General features: G+C 41.9%; 1 protein-coding gene across 1 annotated transcript in view; it reads right to left on the reverse strand.

The window, feature by feature from the left end:
* GALC (galactosylceramidase) overlaps positions 1-23,019 on the reverse strand; it is a 53,883-nt gene extending 30,864 nt beyond the window's left edge. Inside the window, exons 1-6 of the mRNA XM_052646831.1 lie at positions 22,810-23,019; positions 10,838-10,906; positions 10,517-10,580; positions 8,868-8,981; positions 4,178-4,317; positions 2,100-2,138 (exon numbers count right to left, since the gene is read on the reverse strand). Of these exons, the coding sequence (XP_052502791.1) occupies positions 2,100-2,138; positions 4,178-4,317; positions 8,868-8,981; positions 10,517-10,580; positions 10,838-10,906; positions 22,810-23,019 (636 nt within the window). The remainder of the gene's footprint in view (positions 1-2,099; positions 2,139-4,177; positions 4,318-8,867; positions 8,982-10,516; positions 10,581-10,837; positions 10,907-22,809) is intronic.
* Between the last annotated feature and the right edge of the window lie 1,447 nt (positions 23,020-24,466).

Genomic DNA, 24,466 nt, shown 5'->3' on the forward strand with positions numbered 1-24,466 from the left:
CAAATGCAAACTACAAGTTAGTTCCTAAGATGTGTTACTGCAGGCAAACTACAGTTTGAGAGAAAAGGAAACGAAGTCTAAAACATTTAGAACACTGATGATGAGTCTTGGAATAGGAATTAGTCTTTCAAATCAGGCAAGCTGAATTAGAATGCAAAGGAATACGCAACAGGCTCTTAATAGTAAAAACAAATAAATAAATAAAACAACCACCTTAGTTGCAGACCATTAGCTTAAAACAAAAATGAAACTAAATTCTAATGCTTTTAAAGCTTCTTTCAAATGAAATACACACAGCTAAAGAGAAACATATGGGCTTCCCCGGTGGCTCAGCTGGTAAAGCACCTGTCTGCAATGCGGGAGACCTGGGTTTGATCCCTGGTTTGGGAAGATCCCCTAGAGAAGGAAATGGCAGCCCACTCCAGTATTCTTGCCTGGAAAATCCCAAGGACGAAGGAACCTGGTGGGCTACAGTCCACGGGGTCGCAAACAGTCGGACAGGACTGAGCGACGTCACTTTCACTTCTTTCAAAGAGAAACATGTGTAATCCCAAGGTGGGGGTTGGGGGGGGGGGGGGGTGGGACTGTGAGATGTCCAGTTTGGGAAGATGAGAGTCCATCACAGCAACATGGCCTACCTGACTATAGGGCTACACGGCATATGGGCACTGACTCGGCTTCTGCTCTGTCTTCCTGCTGCTCTCATCAGACCTGTACTCATCCTAGCCCCAACTTGCCACTAAGGACTCCTCCCCCTCCACAGCCACCGCCCCCCCACTGCCACACTCTCACCCCTTCACTGGTAATGCCTGCCCCTGCAGTTAGCTTTGAGTTGCCAGGCTCTGGCGGCATTCAGTTCTCTCAATCTGTGCCTTCTCTGCACAACTAGTGACTAAATAGTGCCGCTAATCCAAAACACACCAGCCTACGGATGGCTCAGTGACCCTGCTGGTCTGATCCATCTTTCTCCACTTGCTCTGCCCCCAAACCCCTTTACTTCTCAGTCTTCACGTCTCCCCAGTGGCATGGTCTGCCCTAGCAACTTGTGGAGTTCCTATCCATCCCAGCTTAAAGATTCCGATTAGCTTTAAATAGAATTCTCTAATCCTCAGACACAGGCATCACCTCCTCTCTGCGCCCCCCTGACAAGCATAATTCTGCTAAAAAAATCATGACTGATATTTCAGTTGGTCATATGGGACTCTACAGTCTCCAAATTTGAACTCTTTTTGGGTAGAAAAAACATGTTTTATCCTTGTATTCCAAGCACACATACATTGTCTGACAAACTAGGTGTTGAGTAAATGCTTCCTGGCTGACTGACTGAATAAATAAATGAAATAAATTTAGTGGATATGACATGCTTAAAAGAATAAGACACTTTTCAATTTAAAGAAGAAAAAAATGTAACCATGAAATTCTATTTTTAAGAGAAAACACATAATAAAACAAGACAGAACTATAAAGTAAACCAGAGAACATCACCACTTGAAAAGTTAAACTGCGATTTGTTTTCCAGTGATGGAAAGGGCTATTACTCTCAGGTTTTCCTTTCCTAAAAAATAGCAATAACAGTAGCTACGCCATAAAGGGGGCAGTAAGAATTAGAGAGAGATAAATATTTAGGGAAAGTACCTCTAAAAGAAACACACTTTGCAAATATTAGTTGCTATCTATTTGCTAATCACAAATAGAAACATACAACACACTCCAATGTAACAGGAGAAAGAAAGAAACAAGAAAGAATTTCTTGTTTCCAACAAAAACAAGAATGAGATAATATACTACAAATTTGATACATGACAATGAAAGAAAAATCTGCATTTCTTGGTGTTCTAAAAATCTAAATGATATAGTCGTTCCATAACAATTATCATAATTATACAAATAATGGATTTTTAAATAGGAAAATTCACCACAACTCTATAGACAAAGGTAATTTGGGAATTAGAAGGAGTTATGTAATTTTACGTTACAACTGGCAAAACACATCACTGTGCTGTAAATAATGCAGTGTTCCTTCTACTGATTTCCATGGAACTATAAAGGAATTTTTCACTAATAACTTAAAGATAAAAAGATTTTAAAGTTGTACAGACCTTGATATAATTAACGTCAAATGCCCTCTCATTCCAAATCTGCAAAACAGAAAGTCAAAATATCAGAATTATAAGATTTTGTGTCAGAAAGTAAACACTACCACTAAGATGCCTCTTTTCTCACCATCTTTCATATTATCTGGAAAGCCATTTTTCTTACTTAATAGAATGTCCTACTGTTAAATTTATAGATATTTACAAGAAAACATAATTTTTAATTAAAATACTATTTTAAAAAACCTTAACATATTTGGAGAGTATTTTTCAAAAAGCCACTTACTCCAGAGATTTCTAAAAATGGAATATTAAATCATTCAATAAAGATTGGCAAGACAGTGTATGCCAGACACTACAGCAGGCACTGGACGCTTATCACACATAGGACTGTGGCAGTAATTCTTACCAGTCCCTACAAGCACACCTGAAAGCCAAGTGTTAATAAGGACACTGCACAGGAGTCATGTCTTTAGCACACACAGAGAATCACAATGATGTGTGACATCACGAAAGCAAACTCTTAATGAAGACAGATAAAAGGAACACGCACAAATCTCTTCGGCTTAGAATCACACAGCATGAGGTTTCGGGGTTGACACAGAACTTCGCTAAGACTTCCATTCTGCACCTGAGAGATGGGCATGGCTTCCAAATACTCTTCACTCAAGTGATTCTGGTGGTGGTGGTTCAGTCGCTAAGTTGTCTCCAACTCTTGCAGCCCCATGGACTGTAGCCCTCCAGGCTCCTCTGTCCATGGGATTCTCCAGGCAAGAGTACTGGAGTGGGTTGCCACACCCTTCTCCAGAGGATCTTCCTGACCCAGGTCTCCTACACTGCAGGCAGATTCTTTACCAACTGGAAAGTGATCTTATCAAAGAAACTTCCTTACCACGGCGTGTGGTTAGAAGGAGTCCAAAAGAGACGTGAATAACCCATTTTCTAACAGAAACATTTCTGTGACTTCACCATAATAGAATGTTGCAAGACTCACGCCTACATTTAGTTTCACTATGGGTTAAACGTATTTGGTATTTAAGAAAGTTCTCAAACACAACAAACTAGCTTTCAGTTATAATCTAGAGAAGCATAGCAAAAACAGTGTGTCCTTACTTCTGGCTTCCTACAGCCCCTGGTTTGCCCTCATGGCCCATGGCGGGTCCTAGGACCCTGCAGTGTACCTGCGGCAGTGTCTGCCCCTCTCACTCAACTCCTCAAGGGCTTACTAAGCGTGCTCTCCCCAGGACATATTAGTCACAATGCCTGCAACACAGTAGCAGTGCTGTAAGTGCTGGCTAACTGCATGAAAGCTTTTAAAATCAGTTTTGACAGCACATTTATTAGCCACAGTGTATAGAGACCCACTGTGAGGCTCCGTGGGGGCACAGTGCGGGGTGGGGCATGCCTCCAGCCAGCCAACAGACCAGCTAGAAACGCAACATGTTAGGCCTCGCATTGTTAAATCATTAAAAGGGGTTAAGTAACAGCTCAGGACAAGGGTAGGCATATTTCTAACAGCCTGCCTAATCAGACCCACCATTCGTATTTTTTACAGCCTGAAAGCTAAAAGTGGATTTTATAATTTTAAGCGGTTACATTTTAAAGGGTTATATAATTACCTACATAATATCCTTTCTTAATATTGCCTTCTGATCCACAAAACTTAAAATATCTACTCTCTAGCACTTTTAGAAGTCTGCTACCCTCCTACCTTTAGGACCACAGAAGATTGAGGGAGCAAAATGAGATTAATCACTAAACTATAAAAGTAAACCCATTATTGTTGTAAGAATTATTAACAGAAAAACTAGGGAAAGCTTAGAAGAAGGAGAATTTGAGCTGGGGTGGTACCAAAACAAAAACAGCTCAGGGAGGCATAAACTACATGCAGGTTTCAAAAGTGGGAAGATTTGGATGGATGGAGAGGAAGAACCAATGGTGACACAGAGGTAATTTGTCAACAGACACCAACAGAACAAATTAGTCTCAGAGCACAAAGATGTCAACAAAGTGCCAGAAATTACTTTAAAAATTATAAATAAATGTTCAAAGCTTAATCATGTTCTGAAAAATATATTACTGACTCCGATGTAATCAATGTCCAGGTCGTGATAATGCTTGCACCCCACGATCCAGGTCACGATGTAGTAGGCGGTCAGCTGAAGATTGACGTAAGGCCAGTTGAAGCCCTTCCCCAACCATCCAGGGAACGACCACGGCAGCCCTGTGGAGACGAACAGGCAGAGCTGGAGCAGGTGTAAAGTACAGGCACCACTAAAACCAGCACAAAGCCAAAAGGCACCAACACAGCCTAAGCACACAGCCAGCAAAGGGCTGACAACAGGGAGATGCGTGCCACGCACGAATGCTCACACTCCCTTCCAGCTTCCAAGCACGCTAACTCCCTACCGATCCTCAGAGCCAGGTTCCGTGATTCTAAGTGCTCTTTGATAAAAGAAATAAAAACAAACAAAAACCCCTTTCTCAATATTTACCAACAGAAACAAATGTAACATATAATTTAATATCCCCACCCCTGCTAAAAAGATATTCGATGTACAATTTTTGTTCTCTGAAGGCGTATCAGAGAGTTTTGAAAGGCTTATGCTTAACCTGGCGCCTCAGACAGTAAAGAATCCTCCTGCAGTGCAGGAGACCCTGGTTTGATCCCTGGGTCAGAAAGATTGCCTGGAGAAAATGGCTACCCACTCCAGTATTCTTGCCTGGAGAATTCTATGAACAGAAGAGCCTGGCAGGCTACAGTCCATGGGGTCACAAAGAGTTGGACATGACTGAGCAACTAACACTATGCTTAACTACTTCTGTGAAGCAGGTACAACACAAATTCCTCACTCACTAGTACATCTTCTTACAACGTGAAGCTATTTAAATACTAATTAATTAGTAAGGTAATCAAATTTTGCAAAACTAGTTTTTCTTTATGGCAATATAACTGCCAGTGACTCAGTAGGGAAATACCCCTTTGTTATATGATATTGAACAAATAATCCACATTCTTCTAATACCCAAGTTATTATCAAGTTTAAAAAAAAAGAGAGAGGAAGAAAAGAAGCACTAATTATGATTCTAAATCCTAATTCTCTTACTAATATATTAAAGTAAGGTCAACATTAAGTTCCTTAACTGTTAATATATGTTACCAATCTAGTTCACCACTGGAAAAAAAAAATCAAAATGACAAAATGCTTCTTTTTCTAAACTCCAGAAGAATGCCTAAGTTGTATCTACACAAGAAATGTGACATTAAAATAATGAAATGTTTTAAAACAGTGAAATGCCAAATACATTCCGAAGGCCCGCCATGAGTAAGTCTTTGTTAGGACAGGGTTCAGCCTGCCAGATTTTCTGCATTTAAATGAGAACTGACCTTGAAAGCAGCCCAGGGGTTAAGCATGTGCTGAAGTCAATGAGGCTTTTTACTGCTCAATTTCTGAAAACTCTTACTAAAGTCCATTTACACAGAACACACTGACTCCTCACTTTTTTTACTTAGAAAAACTTACGCTTGTCCTTTGATGGTTGAAAATGATTTTAAAAATAACGTGAAGTTAACCCCTATAAACTAAGACCATCAGCAAGAAAAAGAAATGCAAAAAGATTGTCTGAGGAGGCCTTACAAATTAGCTGAGAAAAGAAAAGAAGCTAAAGGCAAAGGAGAAAAGAAAAGAAGCTAAACGCAAAGGAGAAAAGGAAAGAAGCTAAAGGCAAAGGAGAAAAGGAAAGATATACCCATTTGAATGCAGAGTTCCAAAGAATAGCAAGGAGAGATAAGAAAGCCTTCCTCAGCCATCAGTGCAAAGAAATAGAGGAAAACATTAGAATGGGAAAGACTAGAGATCTCTTCAAGAAAATCAGAGATACCAAGGGAACATTTCATGCAAAGATGGGCACAGTAAAGGACAGAAATGGTATGGACCTAACAGAAGCAGAAGATATTAAGAAGAGGTGACAAGAATACACAGAAGAACTATACAAAAAAAAGATCTTCATGACCCAGATAACCACGATGGTGTGATCACTCACCTAGAGCCAGACATCCTGGAATGCAAAGTCAAGTGGGCCTTAGGAAGCATCACTATGAACAAAGCTAGTGGAGGTGATGGAATTCCAGTTGAGCTATTTCAAATCCTAAAAGATAATGCTGTGAAAGTGCTGCACTCACTATGCTAGCGAATTTGGAAAACTCAGCAGTGGTCACAGGACTGGGAAAGGTCAGTTTTCATTCCAATCCGAAAGAAAGGCAATGTCAAAGAATGTTCAAACTACAGCACCTTCACACTCATCGCACACGCTAGCAAAGTAATGTTCAAAATTCTCCAAGCCATGATTGAACAGTACATGAACCATGAACTTTCAGATGTTCAAGCTGGATTTAGAAAAGGCAGAGGAACCAGAGATCAAATTTCCAATATTCACTGGATCATCAAAAAAGCAAGAGAGTTCCAGACAACATCTATTTCTGTTTCATTGACTATGCCAAAGCCTTTGACTGCGTGGATCACAACAAACTGTGGAAAATTCTTAAAGAGATAGAACACCAGACCACTTTATCTGCCTCCTGTATGCACGTCAAGAAGCAACAGTAAGAACCAGACATAGAACAGACTAGTTCCAAATTGGGGAAGGAGTATGTCAAAGCTGTATACTGTCACCCTGCTTATTTAACTTATATGCAGAATACATCATGAGAAATGCTAGGCTGGATGAAGCACAAGCTGGAATCAAGATTGCTGGGAGAAATATCAATAACCTCAGATATGCAGATGACACCACCCTTATGGCAGAAAGCGAACAGGAACTAAAGAGCTTCTTGATAAAAGTGAAAGAGGAGAGCGAAAAAGTTGGCTTAAAGCTCAACATTCACAAAACTAAGATCATGGCATCCGGTCCCATCACTTCATGGCAAAAAGATAGGGAAACAGTGGAAACAGTGACTGACTTTATTTTTGGGGTCTCCAAAATCCCTGCAGATGGTGACTGCAGCCATGAAATTAAAAGACACTTGCTCCTTGGAAGAAAAGCTATGACCAATATAGACAGCATATTAAAAAGCAGAGATATTACTTTGCCACCTAGTTAAGGCTATGGTTTTTCTAGTAGTCACGTATGGATGTGTGAGTTGAACTATAAAGAAAGCTGAGCACCAAAGAATTGATGCTTTTGAACTGTGGTGTTAGAGAAGACTCTTGAGAGTCCCTTGGACTGCAAGGACATCTAACCAGTCCATCCTAAAGGAAATCAGTCAGGAATATTCATTGGAAGGACTGATACTGAAGCTGAAACTCCAATACTTTGACCACCTGATGTGAAGAACTGACTCATTGGAAAAGACCCTGATACTGGGAAAGATTGAAGGTATGAGGAGAAGGGGACGACAAAGGATGAGATGGTTGGATGGCATCACCGACTCAATGGACATAAGTTTGAGTAAACTCCAGGAGTTGGTGATGAGCAGGGAAGCCTGGCATGCTGCAGTCCATGGAGTCACAAAGAGTCGGACACGACTGAGCAACTGAACTCAACTGAAGCCCTATAAAATGGACCTCAATAAATCACACAATTTAGCCTGAATGTGTAAGCCTATTTGAAATAACCAAGGTCATTTCAAATGATAAAAGTGTGCTTCTGTGTGTGTTGGGAATCTTTTATAGGACTGTGCACTGCTACAGGAGAACAGTACAAGGAGTACAGTCCCAAGTGAGGAGTCATCCTGCTGCCAGAATTTAAGCTCCACAAGGAAAGGACTGTTCTAGGCATCCCCGCCTCGGGCAGTGACCACCACATCCTTGAGCTTCAAAACAAACAACAACAAAAATCACTTCTGTATGCACCTCTTCTAGAAATGGGATCCACTGATGTATGTAACACACAATTTCGCAGGTTAATTGGGATATACTGTAGTTGACTATAAACTAGCACCTCCATCTACCTCTACAAGGATTAACCATGGGTGCTGTACTGCCGATTTTCAATATCCCCTGAAAGGAGTTCAGGGTGGAGAGCAGAAATGAAGCACTCTGTGATACATACTTTCAGGAGCCCATTTTGTGAGCCCAATTCTTATATCTCCTCGTCTCTAGAAAAGCACTAAACTCCTTCATGGCATGCCTGCCCCCGTGACCAGCAGAAACCTTCCACAAAAATGTAAACCTGACTGCACGTGCTCCCCCTCACCAAAACCCCATACCCACCGACCTCCCCTGCCTCTCTGGAGGCACCCTTTCCTCTTTCTCAAGTGCTGTCTCCCGGGCTGCAATCCCCATTCTGCCCCAGAGAAAACTTAGCTCTTAACTCTCACATTGTACATTTTTTTAAGTGGGGACACAGCTGCATATACAATATACAATCTTATAAACACTGTCTTTTACAAATTTTAATGAGACGTTCTGTTGAGGAAATTAGTATGATACCACACACAAAAAAGAAAAACACAGGATAGACTTTGGTTCTAAATATGATTTTGACGGTTACTAATTTTCCAACCTTAAGTCAGTGGTGTAACTCTCTCAGCCTCCACTGCTTCTGTAAAATGAGAACATAACGCCTCCCTCCAGAGGCAGGATAAGCATCAGACACAATGTAAGTGAGCGAAGGGAGACGCGTGGCTGGCACATCCTTGGCTGTGGCAGCGTACTAGCAGTGTTAACCACATGATTAGCACTTCAGCAGCAACAGGTACTCCACACACCCAATTCAGAACTTTAGAATTGAAAGGAAGCAGACTACAAAAGTACAGCAAACTTCGCTTCCTACCTATGAGTGTAATATTAGGGTTCCGCTTCTTAGCTTCCTTCATCAACCACCATTCATATCCTCGGAAATAATTCTCATCTAATGCGTAGTGCATGTGGGAGGGCTCTGTGCCATCTGAAGGGGAGAGAGCAAACAGAAAGGAGACTCTTAATGGTGATTCATAGGCCACACTCTACACACACAAACATAATGCAGCAAAGTAGCTTCCAGATCCAATTCTGACCTGGGGCACATAAGAATAATCTTATATAACTTAAAGGTAGATGATCAGAGCACATTATTGCACTTTTCCATTACCCTGAGCATCACAAAGGTCTTAAATAATAAACCACAACTTTCTATCATAAGCCATGAGTGTTATCAGCTCGCATAGCTGAAAATTTCTAGGGCTAATATCCTGCTGGGAGTTGGTCTCTCGGGTTTTCAAATCCCCACGCCCAGTTCAGCCCACCCCAACTTCTAGCTTCTCAGTCCCAGACATGAGTCCTGAGCTGCTAAGCCCCAGTTTCCACACCCCGTGCCTTGAGCCTATAACATGCCTCCTTAAATCAAGGCAACAGAACACTGAGAAGATAGGAATGAGCACACGTTCCCAGCGTGAGAAAAGCCTATAGTAATCTCTGCCGGGCGTCCAGGTGGGTGAATAACACCAGTCCTCACATGTTACCACGCTTCACATGCATCTGGCCTGGGAGAGGCACCCTAGCCCTTTTCTTCTTAAACGTAGACATCAGAATTCACAAGAGCTACCTGCTTCTGTATCTCTATCTCTAATCCAGCTTCAGCAAATGAAGATGGCCAGTCATTATCTATTCTGCAAAAAAGGGTTTCACAATAAAATGCATGTCTTCCTGTAACAGCCAGGGGATGGTTTTGTTATGGGTTTTTTTGTGTATTGTTTGTTTTTAATTTGCATTTTTTCTTTCAGCATAAATTAAATACCAATACCACCACACAGATATATTGATTTAACAAAAATTACTTACAAGTCACTAACAGGAACACAGGCATATAGACAATACTCTAAGGTTCACTATAATGGAATCTAACCCATGAAAAAATAAGCTATATAGAATCATTGAGAGAATTTTCTTCTTCCTGAAAATCAGAGACCTAAAAAATTTTTAATTGACTACATGTATTACACAAAGCCAATCAAAATGATGACAATAAAGACTGCAAATTTACTGGTTAAAATTATTTTACTTTTAAAGGACAAAAACATTGTATCTTTGAAATACCAACTATTTATATTTTGCCACATATTTTATTTAAAGCTAATAACATCTCTTTTTTTACATGTTTAATACACTAAAAACTTACTATCTTAAAACTTCTCAGTAAAATTTCACTCTCTCCCTATTCTCTGTCTAGTGACTATTAGTTTATTAAAAAACTGTGGATTTATTTACTACTGATTCTTCAACTAAATAAGAAATCTAAAGTCCACAAGCTGCTTTGTATGAAAAAACACGTTTTGATATAATATTTTTTAAATAACTATAATGAAAAAGGAAAATAAAGAACAATCTAAACAGTAATCAACATCAGAAATGTTGGCATTATTTATATTCTGAAACCACAGTCTATGAGTTTAGGTACAGGTTCAAATATTGGAGGCAAATATCCCAGTCCCCAAATCCTCCTACCTGTTGTCTGCCCATCACCACCTATTTCAACCTTTAGAATATGCAATGAGGCACCGAAGTTTGGCTGGGAAAAGAAGTAACAATATTAACAATATGATTCATTGTATGAAGGAAAACACTTAAAGACAATTACTAATCACTGCCTTTGATTTGACAGATGAGAAAACCAAAGCAAAACTTCAGATAGACAGTAACTTATTCCAAAAGTAATTTACCAGATTTTTAAAAACTAGAATTGTGAAGATGCTAAAGACTATTGCTGAAATTCACCACAGTTTCTAAAATAGCACAGATACCATTAAATCATTATTTGTTCACTACCTTAAAGAGATAATCCAGTATTTCAGAACGGTAGGGCTCTGGGTAATTTACTAGAAGTCGGGAGGTTGCCTAAAAAAAAAAAAAAAAAGTTTTCAAATGCATGAATAAAACAAATCTAATCATGAGCACTTTTTCACAGTGTTTATGTGGACGTGCCATCTAGCATGTCCACAGTTAGCCAGCTCTTGGGCAACACCAAGCTGTGGGAAGTCGTTTGCCTACCTTTGTTTTGCTCATCACTGGGTAAATAGGGCTGATGTCTGTCCAACAGCTAAAACACAGGTTCCCAACAACAACCACGTTTCCCTTCTACTGAGATGAGGGTTGGTGACGGTTGGCTGGGAGGTTAAGGTTGCTAAGTCTATTAATGAATCTCATTATTACAGATTTATCTTGAGGACCTAGACTCAGAGAGTGGTTATTAGAAGAAATAAAACAGTTTCTCTATCTCAAGACTGTCATCTACAGTACCTGGGGGCCAAGAATGGGAAAGATGAATCTCAGGCAATTTTTCCCCTCAACATCTCGTAGGAAAATATTACAAGCAGCAATTCTTAAAGAAACCTCTACTCTCTTCAGTCTTATTAGAGATTTATAGGTGCTATCTCTTGCTGTTAAGAATGACGACACAATGGTCCCCAGGCCAGGCTATACAGGAAACCTCACACAAGACTGGCATCAAGCACTGTTTACAACAGCTAGGACATGGAAGATGTCCATCTTCCATCAACCTAGATGTCCAACAGATGAATGGATAAAGAAGCTGTGGTACATATACACAGTGGAATATTACTCAAGCCATAAAAAGGAATGCATTTGAGTCCGTTCTAATGTGACAGATGAACCTGGAGTATATTATGCATAGTGAAGTAAGTCAAAAAGAGAAAAACAAATATCATATATTAATGCATATATATGGAATCTAGAAAGATGGTACTGCTGAACCTATCTGCAGGGCGGCAATGGAAATGTAGACAGAGACCTGTGGACACACTGAGGGAACAGCATGGAGACACATGCATTATCACACGCGAAACAGCCAGCGGGGATCTGCTGCGACTCAGAGAGCGCAGACCAGCGCTCTGTGACACCCGAGAGGGTGGGGTGGGTGGGAAGTGAGAGGGAGGCTCCAAAGGGAGGGGACGTATGTATACCCGCGGCTGATTCATGCTGTATGGCAGAAACCAACACATTGTAAAGCAATTATCCTCCAATTAAAAATAAATAAAATTTTTAAAAAGACTGACATCAAAATGCATGGATAAAGAAAGGTGGAAGAATAAAGAGATGAATTTCCCTCCCCCCAAGAGCTTTCAGAATAAAGTTCAGATTGTTCAGTTTTATACCCAAATTCCTTAATTATTTGGATTGTAACTCACATCATCTATGTAGGTATGCTGCTGCTAAGTTGCTTCAGTCATGTCCGACTCTGTGCGACCCCATACACAGCAGCCCACCAGGCTCCCCCGTCCCTGGGATTTTCCAGGAAAGAACACTGGAGTGGGTTGCCATTTCCCTCTCCAGTGCATGAAGGTGAAAAGTGAAAGCAAAGTCGCTCAGTTGTGTCCGACTCTTCTCAACCCCATGAACTGCAGCCTACCAGGCTCCCCCGTCCCTGGGATTTTCCAGACAAGAGCACTGCACTGCCTTCTCCCTATGTAGGTATAACAAACTAATATATCTTTATTCTGTCTCCATTACTGCCTTGCAAATAGATTCATCAGTACCATCTTTCTAGAGTCATAAATATATATTAATATACAATATCTGTCTCTTTTATTTACTTCACTCTGTATAATAGGCTCTAGGTTCATCCACCTCATTAGAACTGACTCAAATATGTTCCTTTTTAAGGCTGAGCAATGTTCCATTATATTTATGTACCACAGTTTCTTTATCCATTCATCTGTCAAATGCACTCTACCCCCTCATCTGGCCAAATCCAGTCCAAGCTTTCCGGTCAAACTCCACCTCTTCAAGGAAGACTTCCCTCTGCTCTTCCTCAGCAATGTGACGAAGGTGCCTCTCCTGTGGACTGTGGCCTCAGCAACAGGTCCACAGAGCCACCATTAATCCCTCTATCCCCACACCCTCATCACTGTTTCACCTCTAAGATCCTTGGAGACAATGACTGGGTCCCATTCAAGTTCATATCCCCATTTATTTTTATTCAATAAGCATTTATTTAATATCTCTTATGTTATCATTAGCTTCACCAGTACAGGCAACATAATAATAATCTGAGTCCGTGGAGCTGGAATCCTGATTACATCATTTACAAGCAGTGTGACCAAGGGCAAATTATCATTTGCAAAGGGTCGTCTTACTCATTCAGCTATCCCAAGACTAAATTCAGACATAGGAAGGACTTAGCACAGTAGTTGGCACATAGTATGCTCTCAAGAGCTAACAGGCATTGTACACACAAATTGCTTTTAAAAACAGTCACTTCCTCAACGAGCTTACAGACTAGTAGAGGCTCAAATTTTAAAGTGAATGAGTGCTGCATACGCAGGCGAACCTTCTCCTGACCCAAGGGAAACAATGCTGCCTGCTCTGTATCGTGCTAACAACATACACTACAGCTAGAACAGTGTGTTTCGCTGTCTGGAGGTTGTTTTGCTCTCTATGCTCTTCTATCCTTAACAAAGAAAGGGCCCACTTTGAGCAATCATACGTCATTAGGATATTGCCAGCTGATAGTCACACCCAATGCAGAAGCATTAGTTTTATCAATGGCAATAGCACTATAGCCAAGTGTTGAAATGTACCATGAAGCAATAACAAATCACCTAATTATTGATACTAATCATGCTCCCTAAATAAGGCCTGTTATAACAGCCAAGGTGGAGCCTTAGCACAAAAATTGGAAAACAGTGATGTTCCCAATACATGGCAGGCACTGAATGTATTTTTCACTTAAAATCCTTGGATAACTTCCTCCCCCAATGTATGAAACAGAATGATACTAACCAAAATTAATCACGTTGCAGATGCCATCCTTTGATCTTTGACATCTATCCTCACAATGTTCCAACCAGGCCGGTATCACTGTGTGCCCAGAAAAAAAATCTGAGCTATAGAGAGGTTAAATAACCTGCCCAAGGCTGTAGAGTGAGTGACAAGGAGGCCCAGAACAGATCCCTGGCCATCTGGCCTTAAGTCCATGAGTACCATCCTGCTTTCCCCACCAAACATGCAGACTAGATGAGGATATTCCAGACACTGACTGCTACAAGCTGTGCTACATCCAGGGACCAGAAAGGAGTGATGTGCAAATAGAGCACTGCAATCATTTTCATTCAATCAGTATTTACTGAACTTCTGAGATGAGAAATACATTATACAAGGGACACTATCATAAAAGAGTTTCCTGTTCTGAGTTATGAAACAAACCTCATTTTAAACAGAGTTAATAAACATACAATAACAAGAGTTCCACTTTGAACAAATTAAACAATGGATTTAACATCAAAGAAAAGGTGTTAGCACATGATGAATCCTCATATTATGAAATACTGGCTATCCTAGGTTTAAACCACCAAAATAAAAAGGAGAATCATAGTAGTAAAGGATAAATACATTAGCACATTCATCTACTGTTTATCTTTACCAGCACCTATAAGTAAGGCTACAACATCTGAAAATAAAAGTATAAAAATCAGCTGGTTTAGGGAAAAGATTTTTTGCCCAGAGCAGAAGGTCAGATCTGCTATTAGACTAAAAACTTAGTCATCCACTGTCTTTTCCTTTCTGGAGTGCAAGGGCCTAACTGAAGTTCCAATTGCCCAGGAATCCACTTTTCAAAAATAATTATGTTTTATGGTATGTCTACTTAAAAGTAGTCACCCAAATCTCATTGGTAACTTGAAACCTTAGAGTTTTGCTAAGTTAAATGATGGAAATTCATTACACACATAATTTCCAAATAATATAAAACACTGAAACATTAATACTGAACACAGGTTTATCTACTTTTGGTTTCTTATTACAGAGAAACAAAACATATTTAGATCTATTAGTAAAAACGTCCTGTCACTAGAAATTAAAGTTTCTAAGGGTTAAGCAATCTAATTAATATATATAATTAAAATACTAGAAATAATATGAGAAACAATTCAAAAAAAGTAGGATGTATTTTGGCTAAGAAAAGGTATGAGATAGGGAGATATATTTCTGTTAAGGGAAATGAAAGTAATTTTGTCCTAGAGTAGAGAAAATGAATGGATATAGAAGCTGGGAGAGGGAATTTTACCTTGTGTAGTCAAGCTGGCCAAAAATTAAATTATAAGGATTTTTTTTAATAAGCTTTAATAAATAGCATACTTATGAAAAACTAAGAATTATTCTTAATCTGCTAAAAAGACAAATTTTTGTTAGACTATTCGTCTGTTCTTGATAAGCTTAGGAAAGGTTCCTTACCTTTTAAGGAACCTACCTAGGAAATAAAGATTCAGATATTATCAAAATAATATTCTATGCTTCACCTTATCTTTATCAAATCTTTACTTAAAAAAAAGAAACCCTGAGTCTTCTCTATTAGAAGAGCTAAGGTTGTGGGTGGGGGTGGTTAAACTGGGTTTAAAATGTGTAACTTTATACATTTGCCTGTGAAGTTCTTGTCATTTTGGTTAAATGGATAATTAAGTATTGTTTCACAGTGACCAATGACCCTATTTAATCAAGTGTTTTAACACCTTTTGCATTTTTTACAAACTTCCCCAAATAAATTCTAAATGAAGTCTTTTTGACCTCATATTAACTTCCTGAGATTTCTCCAGATGAGCCCTGGACATCTCAAAGATGTGTTCTTTCTCCTTATAAAAAGACATGAAACTAATTAGGCTTATTTGGCATGTTAAACTGCATAGTAAGCATTGTCAAGTAAGATGTAACACTAAACTTTCTTTAGTTGATATTTGTATTGATACATGTTATTAACATACGTGTTCCAGAAATTACATCAAATTCCTAGACATCCGCTATATCCTGGTATAATGCTATCACTTGTAATTCTAGTTATCTTAAAATGCTATACGTTACAGAAATAACCAAATTTCCTCAACTGAATTACAATGAACTTTATCAGATTTTTAATATGCCCGTGTTTAAGCCTTTTTGTCATTTACAGATAGTTATAGCTTTACTAATGTTTTAGCAAAAATGTTCTTCCAAAAGTGCTTCATCTTCAAGAATTTTGGAGAGAACTCTTCACTTAAAGTACAGGGTTCTTTCAGATCGTGTTGATGAACTGGGTAAGAATTTACAGAACTCTAAGTTCAAATCACTGCAGATGGTGACTGCAGCCATGAAATTAAAAGATGCTTACTCCTTGGAAGAAAAGTTATGACCAACCTAGATAGAATATTCAACAGCAGAGACATTACTTTGCCAACAAACGTGCGTCTAGTCAAGGCTATGGTTTTTCCAGTGGTCGTGTATGGATGTAAGAGTTGGACTGTGAAGAAAGCTGAGCACCGCAGAATTGATGCTTTTGAACTGCGGTGTTGGAGAAGACTCTTGAGAGTCCCTTGGACTGCAAGATCCAACCAGTCCATTCTGAAGGAGATCAGCCCTGGGATTTCTTGGGAAGGAATGATGCTAAAGCTGAAACTCCAGTACTTTGGCCACCTCATGCGAAGAGTTGACTCACTGGAAAAGACCCTGATGCTGGGAGGGATTAGGGGCAGTAGGAGAAGGGGACGACAGAGGATGAGATGGCTGGGTGGCATCACTGAGTTGATAGATGTGAGTCTGAGTGAACTCCAGGAGTTGGTGATGGACAGGGAGGCCTGGCGTGCTACAATTCATGGGGTCGCAAAGAGTCGGACACGACTGAGCGACTGGACCGAACTGAAGGTAAAACAAGAATCATGAAACCGCTAACAAAAGATCAAAATCAACAAGAACTAATTATAGGGAACTGAATGAACTGATGATGATAATTATAATTTTTATGACTTTTTATCCAAAACACTGTTGCTTCTTGAATGTTTTACTTCTTCCAGATTTGTGGAAAATCTTTTCCCTAACCTGTCTATGACTTGTATCAATTTGTTAAGTGTATCCTTGTAAACAAAGATAAAACAAATTTCTCCCTATCTGATCCCTCCAATATTCAAAAACTCTGAGTATTCTTATTTTCACAGCAATATAGTTATTTGCATAAGTTTACTAAGAATCTGTCCTCCTCCTAACAGGACACAAATAGAAACACTGGTTATATTGCCAAGGTTTTAACTAACATGTCATATTTGAGAGAGACCTAAATAGACTCAGATATAACCAGATTTTAAAAATATAGGTTGACCTATGGAGCCAATTCTTCAGTGCTCAGCTTTCTTTATAGTCCAGCTCTCACATCTATACATAACTACTGGAAAAACCATAGCTTTGACTAGACAGACCATTGTCAACAAAGTAATGTCTCTGCTTTTTAATATGCTGTCTAGGTTGGTCATAGCTTTTCTTCCAAAAAGCAAGTGTCTTTTAATTTCATGGCTGAAGTCACCATCTGCAGTGATTTTGGAGCCCAAAAAAATAAAGTCTGTCACTGTTTCCACTGTTTCCCCATCTATTTGCCATGAAGTGATAGGACCGGATGCCATGATCTTAGTTTTGTGAATGTTGAGTTCTAAGCCAGCTTTTTCCCTCTCCTCTTTCACTTTCACCAAGAGGCTCTTTACTTCCTCTTCACTTTCTGCCATAAAGGTGATGTCATCTGTGTATCTAACGTTATCAATATTTCTCCCAGCAGTCTTGATTCCAGCTTGCACTTCATCCCACATGATGTACTCTGCATATAAGTTAAATAAGTAGGGTGACAATATACAGCCTTGACGTACTCCTTTCCCAATTTGGAACCAGTCTGTTGTTCCACATCCAGTTCTAACTATTGCTTCTTGACCTGCATACATATTTCTCAGGAGACAGGTAAGGTGGTCTGGTATTCCCATCTCTTGAAGAATTTTCCAGTTTGTTGTGATCTACACAGTCAAAGGCTTTGGCATAATCAACAAAGCAGAAGTAGACATTTTTTCTGGAACTCTTGCTTTTTCGATGATCCGACGAATGCTGGCAATTTGATCTCTGGTTCCTCTGCCTTTTCTAAAACCAGCTTGAACATATGGAAGTTCATGGTTCACATACTGTTTAAGCCTGGCTTGGAGAATTTTGAGCATTACTCTGCTAGCGTGTGAGATGACTGCAATTGTGCGGTAGTTTGAACATTGTTTGGCACTGCTCTTCTTTGGGCATATAAAGAAATATGTCCAAAGCTTTCTATAAAGAAAGCTGAGTGCCAAAGAATTGATGCTTTTGAACTGTGGTGTTGGAGAAGACTCTTGAGAGTCCCTTGGACTGCAAAGAGATCCAACCAGTCCATCCTAAAGGGAATCAGTCCTGAATATTCATTGGAAGGTCCAATGTTGAAGTTAAAACTCCAATACTTTGGCCACCTGATGCGAAGAACTGACTCATTGGAAAAGACCCTGATGCTAGGAGGGATTGGGGACAGGAGGAGGAGAAGGGGACGACAGAGGATGAGATGGTTGCATGGGATACTGACTCAACGGACATGAGTTTGAGCAAGCTCCAGGAGTCAGTGATGCACAAGGAAGCCTGGCATGCTGCAGTCCATGGGGTCACAGACACACAGGACTGAGTGACTGAACTGAACTGATAGAGCCAATGTCAGTGAACTCTGTACCATCATTTTGGCTGCAGTCTTCAGGCAAGGCTATACTGGTAGCCGCTCCCTTCTCCAGGCGATCTTCCCAACCCAGGGATCGAACCCAGGTCTGCCACATTGCAGGTGGGTGCATTGCAACCCATTACAGTGGGTTGCAGGCACGGCAATCCACTCCAGTGATCTTACCTGTAGAATCCCCATGGACAGAGGAGCTGGGTGGGTTACAGTCCAAGGGGTCACAAAGACTTGGACATGACTGAGAGACTAAGTATGGCACATGGAGCCAATAAAGCTCCCTGGAAAAATCAGCCTGGTAACTTGCTTACAGGGTTCCCAGAAGCCTTACCAGGTAAGTAAGAAAGGTCACTTCTTAGCAGATGCAGGAATCTCAGAATATTGGTGGACCTCGTGAAGAAAGGAATTCACCCAAATCTATCAGGATTGCAGAGAAAGTCTGATGATAAGTTCACGGCTTGGCTGCCTAGCCTTGAGAGAGATTTTTAATAGCCCAATCTGTGATTCCTTGTGCAAATGTCCAACAGGGCACACTTAAAAGAACCTATATGGTCAATTATTATTTTGGCTGCACTTATATAATCAGGGCAAGTTTAATAAGGCCATACTTATTTTGCAAGGAAATTAGCCTTATTTTGGTTATCTCTAATAAAAGGTGGAAGTAAGGGGTGATGATAGAGAGAAAATTATATTTCAGTGAAGAACTAGAGTACACTCTGCAGATAATCAGCCTGTAGCCTGCCAGGCACCTCTGTCCATGGGATTTTCCAGAATACTGGAGTGGATTGCCATTTCCTTCTCCAGGGGATCTTCCTGACCCAGGGATCAAACCATGGTCTTCTGTACTGCAGGCAGACTCTTTACCATCTGAGCACCAGGGAAGCCCATTATCAGATTCTAGTCCTATTGATTGTCTTTGAGGTTTGTTTTCTACCTGTAAACTGGACCAAATACTGAATTCTTCATTTCTTCCAATATCTGAATACAGCTTGTCAAGCTAATGTTTCTTTTTCCCAACTTTCTGACTTTAAATTATTAAGAACTAAAATTTCCTTTTCCCTGAAGTTATGCAACCTAAAGTGTGATAACTTTATACAAACTCCAGAGAAATCACAACAGTTCATATCTGAACAACCTTCATGCCTGTTGCTCTGTGGACCACTCAGAAAGATCCCCAGAGATAGTCAAACTCAACTCAGGAAGATCTACGATTGCCACCATCTGTCCCCACTCCATCTGAAGATGTTCTACATCTAGAAATCATGACTGGCTGCCCTCAGGATTCAGAACAGGTTTACAATCTGCTCCATTAGCCATCGTTTTCTTTTGTTTTCACTGAAATGTCTATTACATAAACTGAATCAAGTATTCGCACCATATAGACCTAACCTCGTAAGCACACTTGCATCACTGTCTCCTGAAATGAGACACAACTCTTTAACGGAACTGACAGTGGTTGGGTGAGATATGGAGCAATCCACCAACCCAGGACAGACTCAAACCCACTCATAACAGATGGCCCAAAATGTTAATCGCAGTATTACCTAATCTTTGAACAGATTCCTCGGGCCCCAAGATCACTGACCTGGTTTCAAGGTGTGACCTTTTAAGCTTAGGACAATGGCTACCAATTGGATTGCAAACTATTGACTGTAGTATAATTACAGGAGTGCTACTATAATCCTTTCTAAATTACAACAGGCCCTATCCCTTACTTTCAGTAAATCAGCTATTCAGGCAGTTTAAGGTCCTCACCACTTACGCTGATACCTGGGCATTAAGGGTGGCTTGTAGTGCAATCCCCAATGGTCAGGTTTTTCTTTTTTTGTAATGCAAATGCAGGACTCAAGCTTTGATTGCAAAGCATCCACTTCAAAGAGGTATCCACTTCCCAGATGGCTGTCTCAAATATACATACTGCAGCCAAAGAACCCAGAGCCAAGCTGAGGTTGGGGGGAGGGGGGAGTTCTTTGCAAGATCTTGGTCGGTTTCGCTAGCTGACCATCATTAGGGCCACTTTTTCTTTCCCTGAACTTTAAGTTCCCACACTTAAGGTTTCAGTTCACCAATGAAAAAATAAGCCGCAAAGCCCAAGGCCTCCACCCTTGACCCTAATGAAAGCAGAACCCCAGGCCCACCCCCTCTGTCTCTCTACCTACCATCACCAGGTGTGACCCAGGTATGCCATGTGCTTTCCAGGACCTATGAGTAATAAACTTTTGGTTTGTTCAAAGTTTTCCAATGGTTATCGCCGAGGGCATCTTGCAATCATAAGAACCACAGAGACCAGTGCAACAACAACACTGGTTATCAACAGGATGAGGGAGGGAGGGAGGGAGTGAAGTCGCTCAGCTGTGTCCAACTCTTTGCGACCCCGGATGAGACCCACCCAAAACAGCCACCCACCAAGCATTCAAACTAGTTCTGAATTGCATCCAAGGACACACATTCCATCTGACTCAATTCAACAAACAACCCATTCAAGAGTTCAGCCTTGCCATTTTCAAATAAAATCAGCTCTAGCTCTGTCCTGGGGAACAAAAAAGAAAATCCCTCTCGTTCAAAGACCTGCTATCACAAACGCCATGAACTCAAAGGCTATAAACACAAGGGGATGAAACAAAGGCAAGACAAAGGTTACAAAGAAAAAGCTGACAGGACTAAGCAAGCTGTTAGGAGCCAAGAACAATCATGCCACTGTAGCAACCTCCCAGGCTTGGGAGGCACCTGTTAGCATAACTAGGGAACTAAGGAAATTATCAGCTGTGCCCACGCAGACTTTGCATTAAGCTTGTATGGCCCTCATGTCTCCCTCAGGAACTTCCCTGGCGGCTCAGCTGGTAAAGCGCCTGCCTGCAATGCAGGAGACCTCTGAGTTCAATCTCTTGGTCAAGATTAGCCCCTGGAGAAGGAAATGGCAACCCACTCCAGTACTCTTGCCTGGAAAATCCCTTGGATGGAGGAGACTGGTAGGCTCCCTTAAGTATTTTAGAATGCCTAGATAAGAGGAACTTATCCCAACTGACACAGCCTAGAAAAGACTAAGGAGACAAGCCAATTTAGTGTAATTAGTATCCTGTGTGGGATCTTGAAACTGAAAAAGAGCATTGGGTAACTAAGGAAATACGAAAGGAAGTAAGGACTTTCATTAAGGTAACCAACATTGGTTGGGACAAATGTCCCATACTAACGTGGGATGCTAATAATAGAAGAAAACTTGATTACAGGGTATATGACAACTCTGTATGGTCTTGGCAATTTTTCTGTAAATCTAAAACGATTTCTAAAGTTAAAAATTCATTAAAAAAAAAAAAAAGAAAGAAAACAAGCTTGCTCCAGAGGTCCTTGAATCAATAAAAAAGTTCTCTCAATACCTACGACGAGTATCAATTGGTGCCTTTGTTAAAATTTGTTAAAATGCAGGTTCTCAGGCCCCACACCAGAACTCTCAAGTCAGAATGGGAGCTGGCGAGAAGGCCTGAGTCTGCGTTTAAACAAACAGACCAGGTGATTTCTTGTGCACCTTAACGTTTCCCTCTCTTCGAACACATAAAGAGCCACCAGCGAGGCCTCTTCCAGAGGGCAACTCACCCCCTTAGGCCTTTGCCATCCAAGGGCAAAACAGTCCTCAAACAATTAAACAATCCGAGAGTATCAGCTGATACTGGTGTGCCCTGATATTAGAAAAAAAGACTTTAAAAAGCCCGTTTCTGGCTTCTCACCTTCCTAAAGAGGGCCTGAGGCACCTGTCGTCCCTTTCAACAAAACCTACCGGACGCCTGCCCCCTTGGGGGCACAAGCTGCAGTCCCGATCCAGGACTCTCTGGCCCCCCGACCCCCAAAAATAACAAGCGCACTCAAAACATCCCTCCGGGGCATCCCCTTCGATGGACGGACGCTCCTCGGGCCCCCGGCCATCTCTGGAGCGACCCTCCCAGAGTGCCCTCTTCAAGGTGAAGAGACCCTTCCCCTCAGGGACCCCTGCTCAAGTTGAGGAAGGATTTGAGCCCTCCGCCCTGTCACTATCTAGACCTGTCACTTAGTTGGTGGACCTCCGGACCCTCATCTGTTTAACCTAACCGTCTCTATGGGGTCAAGTTAAACCAACAAACGCGAGGTCCACTCGCGCGACGGCGGCGTCGAAGCAGCCACGGCCGGGCGCCCCCCTCAGGCGGCGACGCGCGCGCATCGAAACGCTGGGGCCGCGCCGCGGGGGCTTGTGGGACGGGGCGGGACCGGACGCCCCCCGCGCCGCTCCGTTCCTCACCCCGCCGCCGCTGACCGCTCCGATGCCGTCGAACTCCCGGCCCAGCCCCTCGGAGTCGTCGAGCACGTACGCGCCGCTGGCTGCCAGCAGCGCGCACAGCAGCAGGGGCACCGCGGCTTGGCCCGCCAAACCCGCGGCGGCCGTCATGGCTTTCGCCCGGCGTTGCCGGGAGGCCTGAATTAGGCGCTCAGCCATTGTGTGACAGGTCATATGACTCGGGCGCCCAGGGAGGCGGGTCCGGTCGCCGCCATGATGGAGAAGGGCAGGAGGCCGCGGGTGCCGCCGCCGCCATGTTGAGTGTGGGCTGCGGGTCGCTGACGCAGCCGCCTTCGTGTTGGGGTGGGGAGCGAGCCTTTTCTAGCGGGCCCTACGTCAGGGGTTGACTGCAGGTTTCTGCGTTTGTCACTTCGGTGCCCCGCCTCTGCCATCACCTACTGGAGCATTTTATCGAAGAAAAAGATGGCTATCCAAGGCCAAGGGAGTCGTGCAGTGAATGGCTTACCATGTACCTCCCCAAGCATCAACATTCAGAAAACTGAGATCATGGCATCCAGTCCCATCACTTCATGGCAAATAGATGGGCAAACGGGAAACAGGGGAAACCGTGACAGACTTTATTGGGGGGGGGGGGTGCGGGGGGCTCCAAGATCAATGCAGATGGTGACTGCAGCCATGAAATTAAAAGAGATTTACTCCTTGGAAGAAAGTTATGACCAACCTAGACAGCATTTTGAAAAGCAGAGACGTTACTCTGTCAACACAGGTCCCTCTAGTCAAGGCTCTGGTTTTTCCAGTGGTCGTGTATGGATGTGAGAGTTGTACTATAAAGAAAGCTGAACCCCAAAGAATGAATGCTTTTGAACTGTGGTGTTGGAGAAGACTCTTGAGAGTCCCTTGGACTGCAAGGAGATCCAACCAGTGAATCCTAAAGGAAATTAGTCCTGAATATTCATTGGAAGGACTGATGCTGAAGCTGAAGCTCCAATACTTTGGCCACCTGATGGGAAAAAACTGACTCATTGGAAAATACCCTGATGCTGGGAAAGATTGAAGGCAGGAGGAGAAGGGGTCAACAGAAGATGAGATGGTTCGATGGTATCACCTACTCAATGGACATGGGTTTGAGTGGATTCCGGGAGCTGGTGATGGCCAGGGAGGCCTGGCGTGCTGCAGTCCATGATGGGGTCACAAAGAGTCGGACACGCCTGAGCGCCTGAACTGAACTGAAGCCTCTCAGGGCACTTGTACCATGTGCCAGTTGGTGGCTAAACTAGAAAGAGGACCCGGCTCGCAGCCTCTGTCATAGTCCCCATTCTGCTGTCACCTCCAGTGGATCACTTAGCTTCCGGAGCCTGAGTTTCCCCGTTATGTAAGAGGAAACAAGAAGACCAGCTGCAGAGGGGACATTTGATTAAATGGCATACAAACAAGGAAACAGACAACGCAGTAAATCCGAGCTGAAAGTTTCACCCACTTAGCAAGTGTTAGCTGACGAGGCACTTCATCCTGATACCTACTGTGTAGCTGCATAGGGTACTTTCCGCTGCCAGTTGAAATGGTTCCCAAGAGATACCCCTGAATTGGTAGGAAAGTTGTGAATTGTTTGGGATCCCTGTCACATCCGGCACTGAACTGAGATTTCTGATTTCATTGGCAT

Source organism: Budorcas taxicolor, chromosome 10, assembly GCF_023091745.1.
Source record: "Budorcas taxicolor isolate Tak-1 chromosome 10, Takin1.1, whole genome shotgun sequence".
Taxonomy (NCBI): Eukaryota; Metazoa; Chordata; class Mammalia; order Artiodactyla; family Bovidae; genus Budorcas; species Budorcas taxicolor.